Source organism: Eptatretus burgeri, chromosome 16 (genome assembly GCF_056783735.1).
Source record: "Eptatretus burgeri isolate ZD-2024b chromosome 16, Ebu_testis_v1, whole genome shotgun sequence".
NCBI lineage: Eukaryota > Metazoa > Chordata > Myxini > Myxiniformes > Myxinidae > Eptatretus > Eptatretus burgeri.
This window is the reverse complement of record NC_140976.1, coordinates 32,023,488-32,043,627: the sequence shown is the minus strand read 5'-3', so window position 1 is coordinate 32,043,627 and position 20,140 is coordinate 32,023,488. Positions and strand designations below refer to the sequence as shown.

Genomic DNA, 20,140 nt, shown 5'->3' with positions numbered 1-20,140 from the left:
GGTCTCAAACAGACCCTCCCTGCATCGTTACCCTCCCCCCTCCCGCAGCATACACCACCAATGTTCCCAGCCTGCAACCTGACAAATGTTGTCCAACATCCATTAATATAACCCCATCCTGCCTCTTTTAAACAATACAAGACCCTATTTTTCATATCCTTGTGAAAAAATGGAGATTCCACATATTCAACACTGCCATCCCTGACAAAAACGATCTCCCTGGTCACCCACCCTTCGCTCCCCATCCGACACCCACAATCATGCAGACATGCACCCCTCCTCCCATCATTCGCATGTCCATCCTCGTGCACACCACAGCACTCCCATCACTTCTTGCCCTCGCAGCACTCCCAATACCGACCGCAATTATAGTGCCATCATCCCCATTTGAACCCCCCTTCCATCTCCCCCAATCATAGCACACACAGTCCGCAACCACACCTTCACCCATCGCACCAAGACTGTCGCATGCCCACCTCTGCATCTCCGTCAGCATCCCACACAGACACCCACACCCGCTGCACCCCCATGCCATCTACACCCCCACCAACACGTGCACCTATTGTAAACCCAGCCAACAAACACAATCACCTCTCTTCAACAACCCCCCACCTTCTGACAAATCTAGCAAAGATGTTAACCCTTTCCTCATTTTTTTTCCCAGCAAAGCTCTGAAACGAACCACCTCCAAGTATATGTAACAGGAACGACCACCCCCCCCCCAACCCCCAGTCTCCATAAACCTCAATATCACCCACATATAACATCCAATACACTAATTATAAGCACCTGTGGATTTGTCCCTGGTCTTGCACTTATCAAATGACATCTGCTCGGTCTTATCCTTTTCTCCCTCGGGTCTTGACTCCCTGGCTCCACCACCGGCAGTGGGCCGAACATAGCTGTACGGAGCTGACCCGACACCCGAGCAGCCCATATCTCTGACATCACCCCTTGAGGAGCCCCTTTGTGAGATCGACTCCCTATATGCCTGTATTCCAGCTCCAAGCCATTGCTCTCACCTCCACCAGAAATGCACCTTCCATCGATCCACATGGTTGACCCCTCTACCACGTGGGGAGCATCCACGGACCCCCCAGGAGGACACTCATTTCTGTCAGTTGAGAAAACCTCACCCATGTCTTCAATCACCTGTCAGGGCGAGAGCCAGATCGCCACCCCAAGCGACTCTCGGATAAGACTCCGTGTTCGGACCCAATGTCTGGCCCCAAGCAAATCGCCATTGAAGTGCCAGCCATGTGTAGACCAGAGCGCTGGTGAATGCACCACAAACCCTCCCTCCTAAGCCCGACAGTAGAAAGCTCACTCCCCGCTCCAACTTTGCGACGTACTCAGTATATGTGCTTTCTTTTTCCTTGAAGGTTGTTTGGCCAATGCTGCTGCCTTGTTCGACTCTCTGGATCCCTTCATGGCGTTTATAATATCGAGCAGATCCGATTAGTTAATCCACTAAATGGTCGAATTGGTTTGTGATGGTGCAGCCAAAGCCCTCTTGCATTTTTCCCAGCATGATGGCTCCATAAAGTGCCAAATTGTGCCCTGATGTGATGTGTTCGACAAGCGCAGCACTTATACAGTGTGATTCAAGATGGCCACCCTCCCCCTTTATTATTATTATTTTTTGTATGCATTGTCGAGGCTCATATGAGAGCGAACACACAACGCACATCAAATGGGGCAGGAGACAAGAGGGGCAGGAGAGGGAAGGACAAAACAGTGGGGAACAGAGACATAAGGAGATCTGTGGAAGGGAGAGGGATGGGGCGGGGAACATGGGGTATGCAAGATGGACATGACAGGGACTTTCAGGACCTTACACGACAGGGAATTTTCGGGAAGGGAGGCAGGGAATTTGATTGCCCCCTGGTGCTATTGCCCAATTTCACGTGGGATGTGCTGGCCGCGCTCCTCCCATACATGGCAAACCATGTAGGGGGTAGCTCCAGGCTCTGACGTGTAAAACCACCCCGGTGCAATGGAACGGAACAGCCTCTGCTCCTCCGCTGTGACGTCCTGCAGCTCGGTGATGTCAGGTTGTGACAACATGCCCCACCACGATATTCCCAAGTTCCAACTCTCCATTGCATTCAGGTACAATGCATAATATAACAGTGGTCTCTGAAATACCTTCGGGTCACGAAAATGCTGCTTACAAAAGGCAGAGTTGCCCACAAACTGAATAGGAAAAGATCTCTTGTGGCCATTTATTCCATGTGATGTCGTCCCAAAGAGATGTGTTTTGATGTACTTGTAATAACCCGCTGGTAATAGGTACAAAAATGTCGTACGTTTCCTCTGGCTCTGGAAGCAAACAATAGATTTATAGCAGCCCTCACAGCTCTCACACCTCCCCTGCCCACTTCCCTCCCCCCCCCCAAAACATGGTTAATTGTAAATGTCAGAACAGTATCTTAAAAATTTATTTTAAAATTACTCTGTGCATTGACAAGCCATGGGATATGACCTTTGTATAAGAGTTTCAAAGCACCCAAACCTGATACTGTCTCCCCCTCAGGGAGGTCTCGCAGGTAGCGATGCAACCGGGGGGCGCGGGGGGTGGGTAGAACGTGCCGAGCAACAGTTATTTGACCCTTGTGCCGGCCTACATCATTGGGAATTTTTGCAGTACGGAAAGCTGCTTAATCATCTGTTGGGTGAACTGAGAAAGTCTTTCGTTGTGCAGAGGCACATCCCTTTCTCTCAGGTACTTTTCCAATCATTTTCGGCTTCTTTCAGAATCTTTGTGAGCCATTTTAGGAAACGATCCTCATCTTACATGCATGACATACCGAATGGACATTGCTACAAATTGGTCTTTCATGAAGAGCAGGGGAGTTATTGCCGGCACCCTGAACAAATTGCAAATTCCTGCCCAAATTACCTTTCAGTTGATCGTTGGGCCTGGCCAGCTTGTTCGTGAAAGACCTGGGTCAAAAACGTTCTCCGGCAAACTTCACAAGAAGGTGGGAATAATTAGACCCATTAAATTATAGTCGTAGTCGTAGTGGTGGTAAACATAAATGTGAAATGAGAGTCCATAAAAACATAAGCTGGACTGTGCTCTCCCACCAAGCCTACAATCCAGACTTGGTATGAAGATTTCCCTCTTTTTCTCTGCATGTTACCAGAAGCCATTTCAATTGCGCTTCGGACTCGGACACCCCATTTTGAAGAAATCCCACTGCAGTGGATGCTAATTGCATCTTGCTTTGTGACGTTTACAATACCTATCGCACTTACCTGAGGACCAATCACTAGGTCTGTGACCTAACGTAAATATAAATTTTGAGTAAAAGTGTTATTTTTCTGCAGAGTCTTTTCCAGCAATTTTAAGTGTAAAAATCTCCATAATCTTTATCTTCAAATTCCGAGCTTAACAAGCCAATAACTTTCTGACCGACCCTCTCAAACTTGTTTCAAAGGTATAGAAAAGAGTTCTGACAATGTCGGGAAATTATACTGTTTGGAAACGACTACAAATTCTACATAAAAGAAAATACGATCCAAACGGGGCCAAGTTGTGTCTCACCTGTGATGCCAGGTGCAATTGAAAAGCTCTTGCTCATAAAAATCCGAGAAGGATGTTTATTTTCTCAGTGTACATATAATTTATATTCACATGGTATATTGTCATTCGTTTGAGAAAAGCTTAATGTAAAGCAAACAATAAGCCATCGAGCATGCACTTATGCTCTGTAAGCACAACACGAACATTTGAGCACCAAAGTAAATTATTTAAATAAATCTTTGGTGAAGTCTGAAAGCAATAGCTTTATCCCACTTGTTTCTCCCTACCCCACCCTTGAAGTCCTTGTCTGATACTTCTACATGTTGGATTCTCTTTATAGAGACATAGAAATCCATTTGGCGTTCTTTTTGAATTTCCCAAATATACGATGAACATCACAGGTACGTACAGGTACAAACAAGACTTCTGACATTGTGGATTTCTGCTTTTTTGTTTAAAAACTTATTGAAAATTCCCCCCCAACCTTTTCCTTGACACCATCATCCTTTGGAACTCTGCGGCATTCTCACCTGAGAGCATAGCTCCTGATGCTGGGATCCCAGGTACAGAACCAATATATATTTTCAAATACAGAAAACCAGGCCATTCCATACACCCACTCCTTTCTCTCCTGCCCTCCCCCACCCCCGACCCCAACCACAACATCTTGGATGTGATGAATCTCTGGGTTGCTCCTGGGAGGTCGAGAAAGGTTTACATTTTTACACACACACACACACACACACACACACACACACACACACACACACACACACACACACACACACACACACACACACACACACACACACACACACACACACACACACACACTCGGTGTCTTTTTTAGGGACAACCATTATTCAAAGAAAGATAACATCTAATATAAGAAAGATAACATCAGATGGTTTCACATGATCATTACTTGTAACCATCCATACATTGTTTACATACTTTTTTGAGGAACATCCCAACATCCTTTTTCATTTTTACCTTCGCACACAGAAGGTGGAAGGAGGTTATGTTTTCACCCTGTCTGTCTGTCTGTTTGTTTGTCTGTTTGTCTGTTGTGAAAATTGAAGATTTTTCAAGTATATTGGTTGGTCAGCTTGAAGAGCAAGGGTGGACTTGATTTATTAATATAATCCTCGCCACCTGGGTTTAATTGATTCGATGAGAGCTGATTGGTTATTCCCTCCATTCACAGGTGAGAGATGTGGGTGGGTCTTTCTTTATCATTTATATATTGGCTGCTTTCGACATTTGAACATGGTACATGCTTGGGAGCCTCATTGGTCTGCATTGCTGTCTGTACTGTTTGCTAATGATTCGCCAATAAGTGATGAAACCGGTCCGGCAGCTAAGGGGGTGTGTCGCCTTGGGATTCTCATGTGTGTACTATTTGTGAATGTCTTTATAGCTGTGGAGGAACTCTGGGAAGGGTTTGAAACAGCAAAGGGCTTATCGTGGGAGCCTTTCTTGGTTGCTTGATGCAGCTTCTTCAGCAGGAAGAGCAAGGGAGGAGTCGATTGTATATCTGCACACTTCCTTCTTCTTTCGGCTGCTCCCATTAGGGGTCGCCACAGCAGATCATCCGTTATGATCCGCATAATGATTTGGCACAGGTTTTACGCCGGATGCCCTTCCTGACGCAACCCTGGTCGCTTCTTACGACACAGGGATATGGTACACCTATTCTAACCGGGGTATACACCGGGCCCAGTACACTGGTACTCATTTCGCCGACCTCGGAAGGTTGACAGGCTGATTCAACCTCCTGGTGTGCATTAATTCAAGTGGCCAATGGGGCTTGAACTCAGGACCTTTTGGATCCCAAGCCGCTACCCTAACCACTACGCCAACACCAGGCTGATTGTATATCTGCACACATGTGTATATATATATATATATATATATATATATATATATATATATATATATATATATATATATATATATATATATATATTGTTGTGGGCCGGGGGTCGGGTGAGAAGACCACCGGGGGGGGGGGGGGAGCTATCTTGGGTTCCCACCAGATTTCCTGGAATTGCAGGCCGTCACACACTGATAATTCCATGATGCAGCGGTCGCTAACCGACCGTGAATGCCAATAACTCAACCACGTGACTTAAGGTCCTCCGGCTAGTTAATCCGGTTACCTAGAAATAACCATGTAATCTAATTACCGGGGGACGCCCTTGGTACACCTTGTCCGAACCGGATCACTTTACTGGATCAGATGCAGCCGAGCAACACTGCCAAGGACATACCGGCTAAAAGGAACGGATTGTTGGAAATAAAGTCCCGGCTAGGTTAGGATAAGGACCATGCAGGGTCAATGAAAGAAAAGACAAAACCGAGCTGAGAACATTTCAACAAAGGATTTATTAACAGGCAGGCGAGGAAAGATATGTGGCACAGTGGATGTTGTTTGTTGTTGTCTGTAGCAGGAATAGGAAGAAATGTGAAAAGTGCAGCAATAAAAAAGCAACTTACTAAAGCAGACACAGAGCAGAGTTATCCCGATATAATTCTTGTACAATCTTAACTTAAGTGAGGACATGCACCAGGAGACATATACACACACACACACACACACACACACACACACACACACACACACACACACACACACACACACACACACACACACACACACACACACCGATGAAGAGGAGTTCATGAAGAGAAAAAGCAGAAGAGATGAGGCTAACAGTCTCTCAATACCTTGCATGATTGCCCGATCACGCCACTAGTGCATTGTGGGAGGATGCTCCGCTTGGCGATACCTACCTGACAGCTGTCACATCATCTCTTGCTTTGTGGCACTTCGTGCAGCTAGCGTCAGTCCAGAGAATGAGACGCGACCGTCAGGCTTGAAGAGAGGGACTTGGGTGGAGCCAGCAGCGAGTGGGTGGAGAGAGGCAGAGTCAAAATTGAGTGGGTGGAGAGAGGGGACGAGGTGGTGAAGAAGGCGGAGTCAGCAGGCGAATTGGTAAAGAAGGGCGGAATCAGTGGGAGAAGAAGGGCGGGTGGAGAAGGTGAGTTGGAGATCCAGCGCATGAGAAAGAGGATGGACGGCTTCGCGATCCGCCTTTTATAAGCCCCGTGGTGCAGGGTGGGGGCGCCACCCAAAAGCGATTTGTCGTCACCGGAATCAGGCGCTCTGATTGGCCCCGGCCACTGTGTGGCCCGACCGTGATGGCCGGATGTGGCTCCACTTCACTTCCGGCAAGATTGTTGCAAGCTGAAGAATCATCTCACTCCGAACCCCGTGATATGAATTGCTTTGCACCGAACTCCGTGATCTGAATCGCCTTGCACCGAACTCCGTGATATGAATCGCCTTGCACCGAACTCCGTGATATGCATCGCCTTGCACTGAACTCCGTGATATGCATCGCCTTGCACCGTACTCCGTGATATGCATCGCCTTACACCGTACTCCGTGATATGAATCGCCTTGCACCGAACTCCGTGATATGCATCGCCTTGCACCGAACTCCGTGATATGCATCGCCTTGCACTGAACTCCGTGATATGAATCGCCTTGCACCGAACTCCGTGATATGAATCGCCTTGCACTGAACTCCGTGATATGCATCGCCTTGCACCGTACTCCGTGATATGCATCGCCTTACACCGTACTCCGTGATATGAATCGCCTTGCACCGAACTCCGTGATATGCATCGCCTTGCACCGAACTCCGTGATATGCATCGCCTTGCACTGAACTCCGTGATATGAATCGCCTTGCACCGAACTCCGTGATATGCATCGCCTTGCACCGTACTCCGTGATATGCATCGCCTTACACCGAACTCCGTGATATGCATCGCCTTGCACTGAACTCCGTGATATGAATCGCCTTGCACCGAACTCCGTGATATGAATCGCCTTGCACCGAACTCCGTGATATGCATCGCCTTGCACCGAACTCCGTGATATGAATCGCCTTGCACCGAACTCCGTGATATGAATCGCCTTGCACCGAACTCCGTGATATGAATCGCCTTGCACCGAACTCCGTGATATGCATCGCCTTGCACCGAACTCCGTGATATGAATCGCCTTGCACCGAACTCCGTGATATGAATCGCCTTGCACCGAACTCCGTGATATGAATCGCCTTGCACCGAACTCCGTGATATGAATCGCCTTGCACCGAACTCCGTGATATGAATCGCCTTGCACCGAACTCCGTGATATGCATCGCCTTGCACCGAACTCCGTGATATGAATCGCCTTGCACCGAACTCCGTGATATGAATCGCCTTGCACCGAACTCCGTGATATGCATCGCCTTGCACCGAACTCCGTGATATGCATCGCCTTGCACCGAACTCCGTGATATGCATCGCCTTGCACCAAAACCCGTGCATGCCCCAGCGACCCGCGGTTAGCACTGGTCAATGTGCCTGCTCCGTGGAGTGCCACGCGCCCTGAGCAATCCGGCCGCACAGCATGCCTCTGCCTGGTAGCAGCTGCATTGAGGCAGAGGTGTGGGAGGATGTCTGCCGTCCGCGGGAGACATTTGTGGCCGTCGTGGTGAGCGAAGACCGACGGTAAGACGTTATTGTAACCCCATGCACAGAACCTACAAAAGATGTGTGTTATTCGTGCCCCGTTCTGCACGATGATAAAGTATCACGGGCTGCGTGCGAGTCCGCCATTGTACACGTGGTCAGCACGCAGGTCCACCCGCCATCGAGCATGCCCCGAACAGTGTGCACGGGTTTTCCATTGTACACGTGGTCAGCATGCGGGTCCGCCCGTCATCGAGCATCGTGTTCGCGGTTAACAGAGGCAGTGGGATGTCAGCCCTGATCTGTGTCAGGGAATTGAGGGAAAGGATTGGATATATTATTAGATGGAGATTCGGATTGAAAAGGGGACAGATATATTTATTAATGGAGATTTGGATTGAAGAAGAGTGCGTCACGTGCACACTGTATGTTGTTAGCATTTGGTGTGTTGGTTATGCCTCTGATCACCTGAACAGAGAGTGGGGGGTCATCGTTGCGCTGCGCATGCTCCATGCAGCGCTGGCGTTTATTGTTGGCTTCCACTGCTGCCATTGGTCTTCTGTGAGGACGCATTCTTACTCAAAGGGCGCTGCTGTGGTTTTTACCAATGGGTGTCCGAGCATAGCGCCTGCTGGCTCATGCGAGGACCCCTTGCTTGGATTTACCTCAGGAATAGAGAAAAAGCCAGGGTAGGAATGAAGTTCAGAGATTTAATCAGACCCAGCTATGAGATTGACACAACGCACTGTCCCGTTTGACCCACTAGACAAGAAGGAAGGGACTATCTGAACGTACATTAATGAAATAACTGTCTGGGGACCACCGTATGTTGACTGCCATTGGTGTTGGAGGGATGCGGTTCTTACAACTGCAACAATATATATATATATATATATATATATATATATATATATATATATATATATATATATATATATATATTGTTATTGTTATTGTTATGTTCGTGGGGTAAATGGAGGAATTTCAGAGCAAAGGTAGAATTGTATCGAGTAGCATGGGCCGTGGACAAGCAGGAGACATCTCGATGCAATTTAAGTCGGGGGAAACTGTCAGCTTAAGTTATGTGTCACCGTACGGGGGGCAGTGCTGTGTTAATTAGGTCGGGTTTAAAGCCAATTGCCCCCTGTGACCTTTTCCTACGTTTTTTCATTTACAAAACTGGAAATGTAAGAACCACGCTTTCAACAACAGCAACAACAATAGGGCCGAACATTTCCGAGCAGGCAGGAAACCTCAGCTTCGGGCCAACAGGCCATGCCATGAGGCCTATGATTGATCGGTGTGACGTGAGAGAAGGGAACATGATCAGAGAGCATAGAGTTGGGTGAGGTACGCGGTGGAGACAAAAGGGTTCTTGCTCGCTGGCTTCTCCTATCGGCACAACAAAATAGTAGCACGATTTTTGTGTTTGTGTTATGTGAATTTTCCCACATGCTAGAGCAAGATGCGAGCCATTACTGCTTGGCTGAGTCACAAAGTTGTACATTTCTCAGAGAAGAAGAGCGTGCCTCGTGGCCTTATCTAGGAGCCTCATAAATTGTCCCATCATATGGTCAAGGAGAAAGTTGGCGACCATTTGCGATGAGCAGACCTGATGCAATGGAGGAGCGGGGTTGGCACATTCGTTCGTGAGAAGAAACTGTACGAAGATTTGTGGGCCCTTAATGAAGGAGAACCACCCGTGTGAAACCGCCATTTACTGAAGAGTAATCATAAGTAAGACAACTTTAAACTCAGTGATTGTGGTGATGTGATTTTAAATATGTAATGATGGAGGACTGGGGGTTGGAGAGGGGGGTGTGTGTGCTGTATCACGTGATTGGGTTTTCGTATATCATGACTCGCCCGCTAGGGGTGGCAGGAATGTACATCAGGACGCGCAATAAAGCGGAGTTGATGCGAACACTCTTGCTTCTCGTGTTCCACTGCACCGCGTACACCATAGTTGGCTGACGAGGATGGTTGAAAACGGACTTGTGCCCGTTTTTGTCGGAGATGACTTCGAATTGTTTTCAGAACAATTGGGATGCTATTTCAACGCGAATGATGTGGTCGACGAGAGCAAACAGAAGTCGATATTGCTCGCCTCGCTATCGGCGGAGCATTATCGACTACTGAGTGATTTGGTGGTGCCGGACAAGCCCCGTGATGACGAGCTGTCGTTTCGGGACATTGTGCAGAAGATGAAAGCACACATGGCGCCAGAGAAGTCATTACAGCTCGCTCGATACCAGTTCGATCGCCTCTCGAAAGGTGCAGAGGAGCGCGTCGTTGATTTCGTGGCGCGAATGAAGCATTCGTCCGTGGCATGCAAGTTCACGGTGGAGGAGCGTCCGGCTCGGCTCAGAGATCGTTTTATTGCTGGTTTACAAGATGCGAAGATGGTTTCGGCGGTTCTACGGCTGAAGGGTGAAGCCATTACATTCGACTCGGCGGTCAGCATGGCTACAGCGGTTGAGCAGACTCGCGGGGATGTTCGGGCCATCACCGGCCACGCAGGGTCGCAAGCACCCCAGGGCGCGCGCATGACCTTCGGTGCGGGTCGGACGTCGCCGCGCGACCGCACGTGCGGCGAGGTGACCCCGCGGATGTGTTTGGAATGCAGAGGTCGACACCTGCACAGTGCGTGCCCGTATAAAGGCACCGTGTGTTTAAATTGTCACAAGGTGGGTCATCTGAAGCGTGTGTGCCGTGGGGCGCTGGCCACCGTTAAGGTCATGGACGGCAATGTGCGAGGCGACCTCGGCAACCCGGGGCGGAACCGGCAGCCGTTGTTGAGCCTGTTTTCAATTGGCCCTGCGGCGGCGCGCCGGATGATGGTGGAAATCGAAGTGAACAAAACGCCGATCACGTTTCAGGTCGATACAGGAGCGGCTGTGTCGATCATAGGCGAACAGACTGCGCATAGACTCAACAGCCTAAAGCTTATCAGGTCAAACCTCACGCTGTTCACGTACACCTGCGAGAAGATAACGCCAGTCGGGATGGCAGACGTGTCTGTGCAGTACCAAGGCCAGGTCGCCGCGCTTCCGTTGTACGTCGTGCGGGGGAGGGGACCATCTCTCCTCGGCCAAGACTGGCTGTCCCGCATCAGGCTAGACTGGGCCGCAGTTCACCTTGTGCAACCCGTGCCGAGCCGGTGGGAGGATCAGTTGGAGAAGATTCTTCAAAGACATCAAGGTTTGTTTTGCGACGACATTGGGAAACTCAAGGGCGTGGAGGCAAAGCTCTTCCTGAAGGAGGGGGTGGTTGCTCGTTTTTGTAAACCACGACCGGTGCCTTATGCCCTGCGGGACAAGGTCAAGGGTGGACTGAATAGGCTGGAAGCCTGTGGAGTGATCGAACGGGTGTCGTACTCAGATTGGGCCACCCCGGTCGTCACGGTGCTGAAACGGAATGGAGATGTCCGATTATGCGGGGACTTCAAATCCACGGTTAACCCGGGGCTCAGCGTGGAACAATATCCACTTCCGTCAATCGATGAAATATATGCACAATTGGCGGGGAGTCGATACTTCACGAAGCTAGACCTGCGTGATGCATATTTTCACCTGGCGATGGATCCCGGGAGTAGCGAGCTTTTGACAATCAACACGTGTCAAGGGCTCTATCGATATACCCGACTCTGTTTTGGGATTGCGTCGGCCCCAGCCTTGTGGCAGAAAGCCATGGATCAGGTTTGCATTGGCCTGCCCGCTCAGACCTACCTGGACGATGTGCTCATTGCGGGAAAAACGGCGGACGAGCACCTTGCGAACATTGCCCAAGTGCTGACAAAGCTAGAAGCGTGCGGCCTGCGCTTGAACAGGGACAAGTGCGCATTCTTCAAGCAGCGCTTAGAATACCTCGGGCACATCATCATGCCGGAGGGGGCTGTTGAAAGGCCCTCGGAAGGTGGAGGCGATTCAACACATGCCACCGCCTCGCGACAAGACGCAGCTGCGCTCCTTCATTGGTATGGCCCAATATTACCAAAGGTTCGTGCGCGGACTCAGCTCACAACTTGCGCCGTTAACACGGTTGTTCAGGAAGAACGATCGCTGGGCCTGGGGGCCTGCACACCAGGCATCGTTCGACCACGTCAAGAGGCTGCTCACAGAGGATATGGTCCTCGTGCACTACGAGCCTGCGCGTCCGCTCTTATTGGCATGCGACAGCTCTGCATATGGTATCGGGGCAGTGCTCTCCCACAGGATGGACGATGGTTCCAAGCGGCCTGTTTGTTTTGCATCCCGGACCCTGTCCGCAGCAGAGCGGGAATATGCCCAGATCGAGCACGAGGCTCTCATCCTCGTCTGGGGTGTGTGGAGGTTTCATCAATACCTGCTGGGGCGGCATTTCACTTTGCAGACGGATCACAAACCGCTTCAATTCATCCTGAGACCTGAACGCGGGGTACCGGTGGTCGTGGCCACGCGAATACAGCGGTGGTGTCTGTTTCTTGCTGCTTACGATTATGATATTCAGTTCCGAAGCACCGAGAAGCATGCTAACTGCGACGGGCTCTCACGCTTGCTGTGTGCGGAGGGTCCAGCTGCGTCTGAATCGGCCGACCGGGTCGATGTGTTTGCGCTGGGCCAGATCCAAAGCGGGCCGATCACGGCCAGACAGGTCGCGGTGGAATCGGCTCATGATCCAGTGCTCGCCCGTGTCGTCCAGGCAATTTCTACGGGGAATTGGAGCGATCTACCTTCGACACCGGCATTTCAACCTTTCACGTCGCGCGCATCGGAGCTGTCGTTGGTCCAATGGTGCGTTATGTGGGGAATGAGGACGGTGATTCCACCGAAGTTCAGGCAGCGGTGTTTGGAAGAACTGCATGTCAGTCACCTTGGCGTCGTGAAGACCAAGAGTCTTGCTCGTAGCCTGTTGTGGTGGCCGGGGTTGGACAAAGACATTGAGCAGTTGGTTAAGCGTTGCGCCACGTGTCAAACAGATGCTGATAACCTGCGTTGAGCCTCGGGGCGATGGCCAACCCCAGACAGAGCCTGGCAGACGGTCCATGTGGATTTTGCGGGGCCGGTTAATGGCAAAATGTTTTTGATTGTGATCGATGCATTCTCCAAATGGCCGGAGGTTGTAGTGATGCAGCATACATCAGCAAACATTACAGTCGAGAAACTGCGGACGATCTTTGCTAATAAAGGATTACCGGAGATCCTGGTCTCTGATAACGGTCCGCAGTTCATCGCACATGTATTTGATGAGTTTATGCGTCAAAATGGTATTCGATATCTAAGGTCCGCACCATATCATCCTGAGACGAATGGGCAGGCTGAGTCGTTTGTTAAGATGTTGAAACGGGCTTTGCGCAGGGGGGGTGTTGCACCTGTGCAGGCGCTGGTCGATGTCTTTTTGCTCCATTACAGGAACGCGATTCATCCTGTCATGGGTGATTCGCCTGCCATTCGTCTCTATAGACGGGCATTGCGGTCCAGACTGGATTTGCTGCGACCTGGAGGGTCGGGGAGTGGGGCGGTGTCGCGTCCGACGCTGCTGCGCGGTTTCGATGTGGGACAGTGGGTAATGGTGCGCGATTATTTCCACGGGTCCAAATGGGTGCCGGCTGTGGTCTCTGTGGTACTGGGGCCGGCGAATTGCATGGTGCGGACTGATGGTGGGGAGGTGTAGAAGCGGCACGTGGACCAAATGCATGATCGCTGTTCAGCGTCACCCCCCCCTACGCCCCCCTCCGGGCCGAACGATGTGGGACCCCCACCTGTAATGTCGCCGTGGCCAGACGTTGTATCGCCAGGGCCGGATGTGCCGATGCCCACGGGGTCTGCACCTGATTCAGTCCTGCCCGGGGACGTCGGGCAGGCTGGTCGGCCGGGGACGGTTGTTATTGCGGATGGCGTGAGTCTGGCGGGGGTGTCACCTCGACCGAGCCGGGAGGAGTCTGAGCCTGGGCCGTCTGGCGGCGCTGCCTGTCCGAGGCGGGTCAGGGTGTGGCCGCGGTACTTGGAGGATTATGTGTGTTGATTGGTTTCGGTTGGTCATGTTATGATTGTCCTTTCATCATTTGACTTGTCATTTTACGAGGGGAGGAGTGTGCTGTATCACGTGATTGGGTTTTCGTATATCATGACTCGCCTGCTAGGGGTGGCAGGAATGTACATCAGGACACGCAATAAAGCGGAGTTGATGATAACACTCTTGCTTCTCGTGTTCCACTGCACCTCGTACACCATAGGGGGAAGCAAAGATAGGGCAGAGTTGGGAGGGAGAGGTTGAAACTTTTGGGGGGGGAGGGATTGAGTTGTGGGGCGGGGTGGGTGGGTTGAAGAGTTGTGGTTGGGGGGGGGTGGGTTGAAGAGTTGTGGTTTGGGAAGGGGTCTTGATGACTTTGGGTTTGGGTGGGGCGGATGTGGCCCTGTGGTTTGGGGTTTGGATGGGGTAGTTGAGGACTTGGGATTTGTGAGTGGCAGTTGAGGACTATGGGTTTTGGAGGGGCCATTGAGGACTTGGGGGTTTTGTGGGGGGGGGGGGAGAAGTTGAGGACTTGAAGTCACATTCTGCATTGTTCGGATGTTCCGCTGATACCTGTTGGTATTATATTATCTTTATCTTTACATATAAATTCTCCGCCAGTCTGTCTGTCCATCTGGACATGGCTTCAAAATCGAATCGTCGACATATTGTCGCTCCATGCTGGTTCGCAGGCCTTTCACGCCTCTGGTGTACATTTGAAGACTAAACAACGCGTCTTCTCTCATTAAATAAAGGTACCGTTTTGAGTAAACAAAGGTACATTTTAATTCCAACTCATGCAGAGGAAATGAGGGAATGCATGTTTTGTTCGGAGCGACAGTGGCAGTGGTCTATTATACACCACCAAAAGAAGGTACATTCTCAAAATGCAGAGAAAAGAAAATAGTGAATTGTTTAATAAAAAAAACTTTTTGATTTTGCCTGAGTTTTCATGGCTGAATAGTGTGCAGGTACAGGATTTCTAAGCAAACAGTATTTCACATGTGCTTGGACATGTAATTCACATATTATGTGAAGTAACTCGACATTAGAGGCGACGAAAACAGGGCGGGAGTGAGATACCTGCATACGTAATTAATTAGTCGGGGAAATTCCCAAGATATATACATTTTTAGCTCTACCTTTTCAAAGTAATTATGCACATGTACACGTTGAAATGTATATGTGCATTTTCGTACACTCAACAGCATCTCTGAGTTCATATATATTTCAAAAAAAAACGAAAACAACCCATTGAAAACTGAACAAGGTACATTTTCATTTCAACAAAAATAGTCGTGATTAATATCTGAAGTCTTTAATTTTAAAAATTGTCCTTTTGTATGTATGCTGTCGAGTTGTCCAGCAATGTTCAGTCACTAAGGAGCTCGATAGTGCTTGCCAAGCCAGCCGTTCCTTATCGATGGTTTTTAATGAAGTGTTTGCTTGAGTGCTTAAGCCAGTGGTTCTTAACCTTTTTATGTGCTCGTACCCCTTGAGCTTTCATAATATTTCCCCGTACCCCCTGTCTAAAAAATTCTTATTAGTTATTTATTTATTTATTATTATTGGAATTTAAGTACTATACAGTATTGAATTTGCCACCATATATCGTACCCCCTGCTTTGATGCTTCGTACCCCAGGGGCTACACGTACCCCCGGTTAAGAACCACTGGCTTAAGCCATTTGGCAAGCGTTCTGCAATCAACTTGGTAACTGAACACAGCTCAGATTCATTACATTGATAACGATGAGGATAAACATCTAGAATCTAGACCATGACTTCTTTTGGCCATATCGATGAATTCTATCCCTCATGAGGGAAATTTTGACATGACGTGTTGAAAGTTAGAGGCAACGAAATGCAGGTTGGTAGGAATCAAAAATGGGTTTTATTACATTATTTATTTTCACAAACATGTTTTACAATGCTACATTTCATTGTCGGTGACACAAAATACACCAGAATACTCAGATAGTCGTTTATTGGCAAGTAATGATAAGGAGGTTCCAAGTAATAAAACTTCAAACTCGGTGATTGTGGTGATAATATGAAATATGTCATGATCCATGTAAGAATGCCCTTTCGTTTTTATGAGCAGGATGAGGGGTGGGGGAGGACAGAGAGTTGGGATTCATAGGGGAGGGAACAGAGTTGGGGTTTAGAGGAGGGGAGAGCAAAGCTGTGACAGAGGAAGGGGAGGTTGAGATTTTGAGTGGATGGTGGCAGAAGGGGGTGGGGGTTGGGGAGTTTTGGTGGGGGGAGGGTGGGGAGGGGGTTTGAAGGCTTGGAGTGGTGAGGGGATTAAAGCTTTTGGGTTGGGAGGGGGAGGTTGAGGACTTGGAGTTTTGAAAGGGTGTTGATTCCTTGTGATGTGTAAGGGGGGAATTTGATGACTTCAAATCAAATTTTGCAAAAAAAAGAATTGTATACATAGTTGAGGCTCCTCGAAGAGCTGGAACATTGAATGGATCAGGACATAACACTTGCATGGGGTGGACAAAATGGATAATGAAGTAAACTCCAAGGAGGGAAAACTGGAAAATTGGAAGGAGGAGGGGATTTAGGTTAGGGTGAACGAGGATTGGGGATGATCTTAGATGGTGTTGAACAGCTGTGTTGAAGACCTGGATGAAAGAATGAAATTGGAGAGGATGTGGAAATTGATTCCAGAGGCGGGTCCTCCACACGGCTTCGCAGGTACTGAAGCACACACATCACCACAAGCCACAAAAAGTCGGCTTCCTCTCGGCTATCGTTTCTCCCTCGGCTCGTGTTTCTGCGTTGAACGTGGTCGTTTCAACTGTGTCTCACATACCCATGCCTCTGGTCTAAACGTGGTTTTCCTCCAATGTTTAAGCCAGGACATATACTGCCATTTCCGTTCCACCATGAGCCAAGAAACATGTCAAAAAGGACCGAGTGTGGGGAGGAAGGGAGAGACTTGCGTCCTTCTTTTTCAATCTCAGAATCATCCAAGGTAAACCCAAAAGACATGTGAAAGTCTCACCCATGGGAACTATGTCAAATTCTGTGACGTGAGAGGTGGATAATGAAGGAATTTAAAGCAAAACAAAACACAAAACAAAAGGAGCTATTTTGGTCCCACAGCTCAACTGGCATTTCCTATGTGAGACACCTAAAACGTAACAGCTTGGGTCATTGTTTAGCAATTGGTCGGTTCTCCTACTCTTCCCATTCCACCCCATGAACGTAACAATGGTTACTAACATTGTATACCCTGTAATGTGTATAAATACATAGTATTTGAAAATGTATTTTTAAATTTTTTTCCTCCCAACATACCCCCTACTCCCTCCACCACAGCCTCCCCAAGCAAAACATTTGAATACAGCAGCCCAAAACTAAATGAGTCAAACCATTGTGGTGATGTTCCCTTTTGGTGTGTTTTTTTTTTTTATGAAATATGTTGTTTAAACCAGGACAAAATGAAAATTCACTCACAGTTAAAATGCAGTGACATGCTTTAAATGAAGTCAAGTTGATGAAAAATCCTTCCCGTGGTATCTCCAGCTGTTTCCGAAATGGGATGGATTCCTCGGCGTCGAGAGGCCGAGGCCTCAAGGTGAATGTTGGTTGCAAACAAAGAGCTGGTTGGTTGTCGTTGTGGTTGTTTAGCCATGCAAACAAAATACACCACTCGATGGTCGTGGTGGTAAGGTATAAAAGTCACGATTAAATGTTGATGTGCTATGGTTTTTTTTTTTGAATATATTGTCGAGGCTCATACAAGAGCTAACACACAGAACATATAACAAGGGGAGCAGGAGACAAGAGGGGGCAGGAGAGGGAAGCATAAAACAGTGGGGAGCAGAGACATTCGATCTGTGTAGGGGAGAGGAATGGGGTGGGGTACACTGGGTAAACAAGATGGATACTACAGGGGCTTTCAGGAAGGAAAGCAGGGAATATGAAGGAGGTGGGTTTGGGGTGGATTAACAAGGGGTAGAAAAGATCGTAGTTTTTGATGGGGGAAGATATTAGATGGTGGTGAACAGCTGTTTTGAAGACCTTGAGGGAAGAGTGGGATTGAAGAGAGTGTGGGAGTTTATTCCAGAAGTGGGGAAAAAGAGGAATGAAAGAGTGAAGGTGAGCAGTGATTCTTCATTTTGGCAGTTTCACCAGAAGGGGGTTGCTGGCTGACCTTTAGCATCCTGTAGAAATACAGGGGGACAGATCAGAGACAGCGGGGGGGGGGGGGGGCATGGCTTGAGAGGAGACTGAAGAAGACAGAAAGACCACCAACCTGCTTGCGGTCAGAGAGATAGAGATGGAGATATATCCAAAGACTCGGCTTCATTGTGGGAGATACCAATGATACTAAAAACTTTGGTTTCCACAGAGTGAAGCCGAGCTACGTGAGAGACAGGAGCACCAGCCCAGAGAGGAGAGCTGCACTCCATCAAGCTACGGATGAAAGCTTTGTATGTGGTTAGAGGCTCAGATGTTCCAAGGAAGGACTTTGCATGACAGAGGATGCCCAGTCGGCGACCAACTTTGGAGGCCAGCTGAGAAATGTGGCTGTCCCAGGAAAGATCATGGCAGATAGTGAGACACAAAAGCTTGAAAGATGAACTTTTTCAAGAGGATTGTTGAGAAAGTAGAGGGGGGGGTGGATTTCCAGATGGTTCTTTCAGAGAGACAAAGTGAGAGCGTGACATTTGTCAGGATTGAAAGACATTTGTCAGGATTGAAAGATGAACTTTTTCAAGAGGATTGTTGAGAAAGTAGAGGGGGGGGTGGATTTCCAGATGGTTCTTTCAGAGAGACAAAGTGAGAGCGTGACATTTGTCAGGATTGAAAGACATGTTCCAAGTGTTTGACCAGCTTGTGATTTTTATCCAGGTCTGCAGGGAGTGAAGAGGCTGCTGCCTGCTGATTTCAGGGATGAGGGATGGTACAGCAGAGGATGGAGTTGTCAGAAAAGAGATAGAGGATTTAAAAGAGTCGGAGAGGTCATTGATGAAAATCAGAAAAAGCATAGGGCACAGAACACTACCTTGAGGAACTCCAGCCTGGACAGGAAGAGGAGATAAGAGAGAGAGAGAGAGAGAGAGAGAGAGAGAGAGAGAGAGAGAGAGAGAGAGAGAGAGAGAGAGAGAGAGAGAGAGAGAGAGAGAGAGAGAGAGAGAGAGAGAGAGAGAGAGAGAGAGAGAGAGAGAGAGAGAGAGAGAGAGAGAGAGAGAGAGAGAGAGAGAGAGAGAGAGAGAGAGAGAGAGAGAGAGAGAGAGAGAGAGAGAGAGAGAGAGAGAGAGAGAGAGAGAGAGAGAGAGAGAGAGAGAGAGAGAGAGAGAGAGAGAGAGCCATTAAGAGCGATGCATTGACTGCGACAGGAGAGGAAGTCCATGATCCATGAGTGGAGATTGCCTTGGATACCATTAGAAGAGAGTTTGTTGAGCAGTGCAGGATGCCAGACCATATCAAAAGGTTGTGATATGTCTAGGGAGATTGCTCTCATCCCATGTCTGGCATTGAGGATCTCCATCAATTGTTGGTAAACAGAAGCAGCATATCCCGGGTTGAGTGACTTTGTCTGAATCCAAATTTATGGTCAGAAATCAGGGCATTAGAGGAGAAGAAGAAGAAGGATTTCATGTTGGAAGCGATGATGGATTCCATGACTTTTTTATGCAGAGAGGTAACATATGCTGATTTTCAAGGAGATGCCAGATGACATTGAGCAAATGAGAGGGTGAATAGAACAAAGAGAGGGTGCGCAAAAGTAGCAGACCAGGTTTTTAGGACACATGGACTGATGCCGTCTGGTCCAGTTGCAGAATCAGAGTCGAGCTTTGACAGAAAACTCTCCACCTTGTCGGGAGAAAAGGACACAGAGTCCAGAAACAACTAGGTGCAACTGGGTAAGGTGGCTCCAGAAAGCAATGGGTATGGGACACAAGATTTAGAAGCAAAGACAAAGTTTAGGCATTCAGCCTTTTCATGTGCAGTGTCAACTGTTTGGCCATTTGAGGTAATGGAGGGGGAACATACACCCGAAACAGACTTGACTAGATTCCACCAGGATTCGGAAGAGGGAGACAGGTTTGAGAGTTCAGACTTGAGATTAA

General features: G+C 48.7%; 1 protein-coding gene across 5 annotated transcripts in view; it reads left to right on the top strand.

The window, feature by feature from the left end:
* LOC147010825 (uncharacterized) overlaps nt 1-20,140 on the top strand; it is a 110,172-nt gene that overhangs the window by 64,122 nt on the left and 25,910 nt on the right. For 2 of the 5 annotated variants that reach the window (XM_085859872.1, XM_085859871.1), the window contains exon 3: nt 16,666-16,751. The exons of the other annotated variants lie outside the window; for them this stretch is intronic. In XM_085859872.1, coding sequence (XP_085715998.1) covers nt 16,666-16,751 — 86 coding nt within the window. The remainder of the gene's footprint in view (nt 1-16,665; nt 16,752-20,140) is intronic. 5 annotated transcript variants of the gene reach the window in all.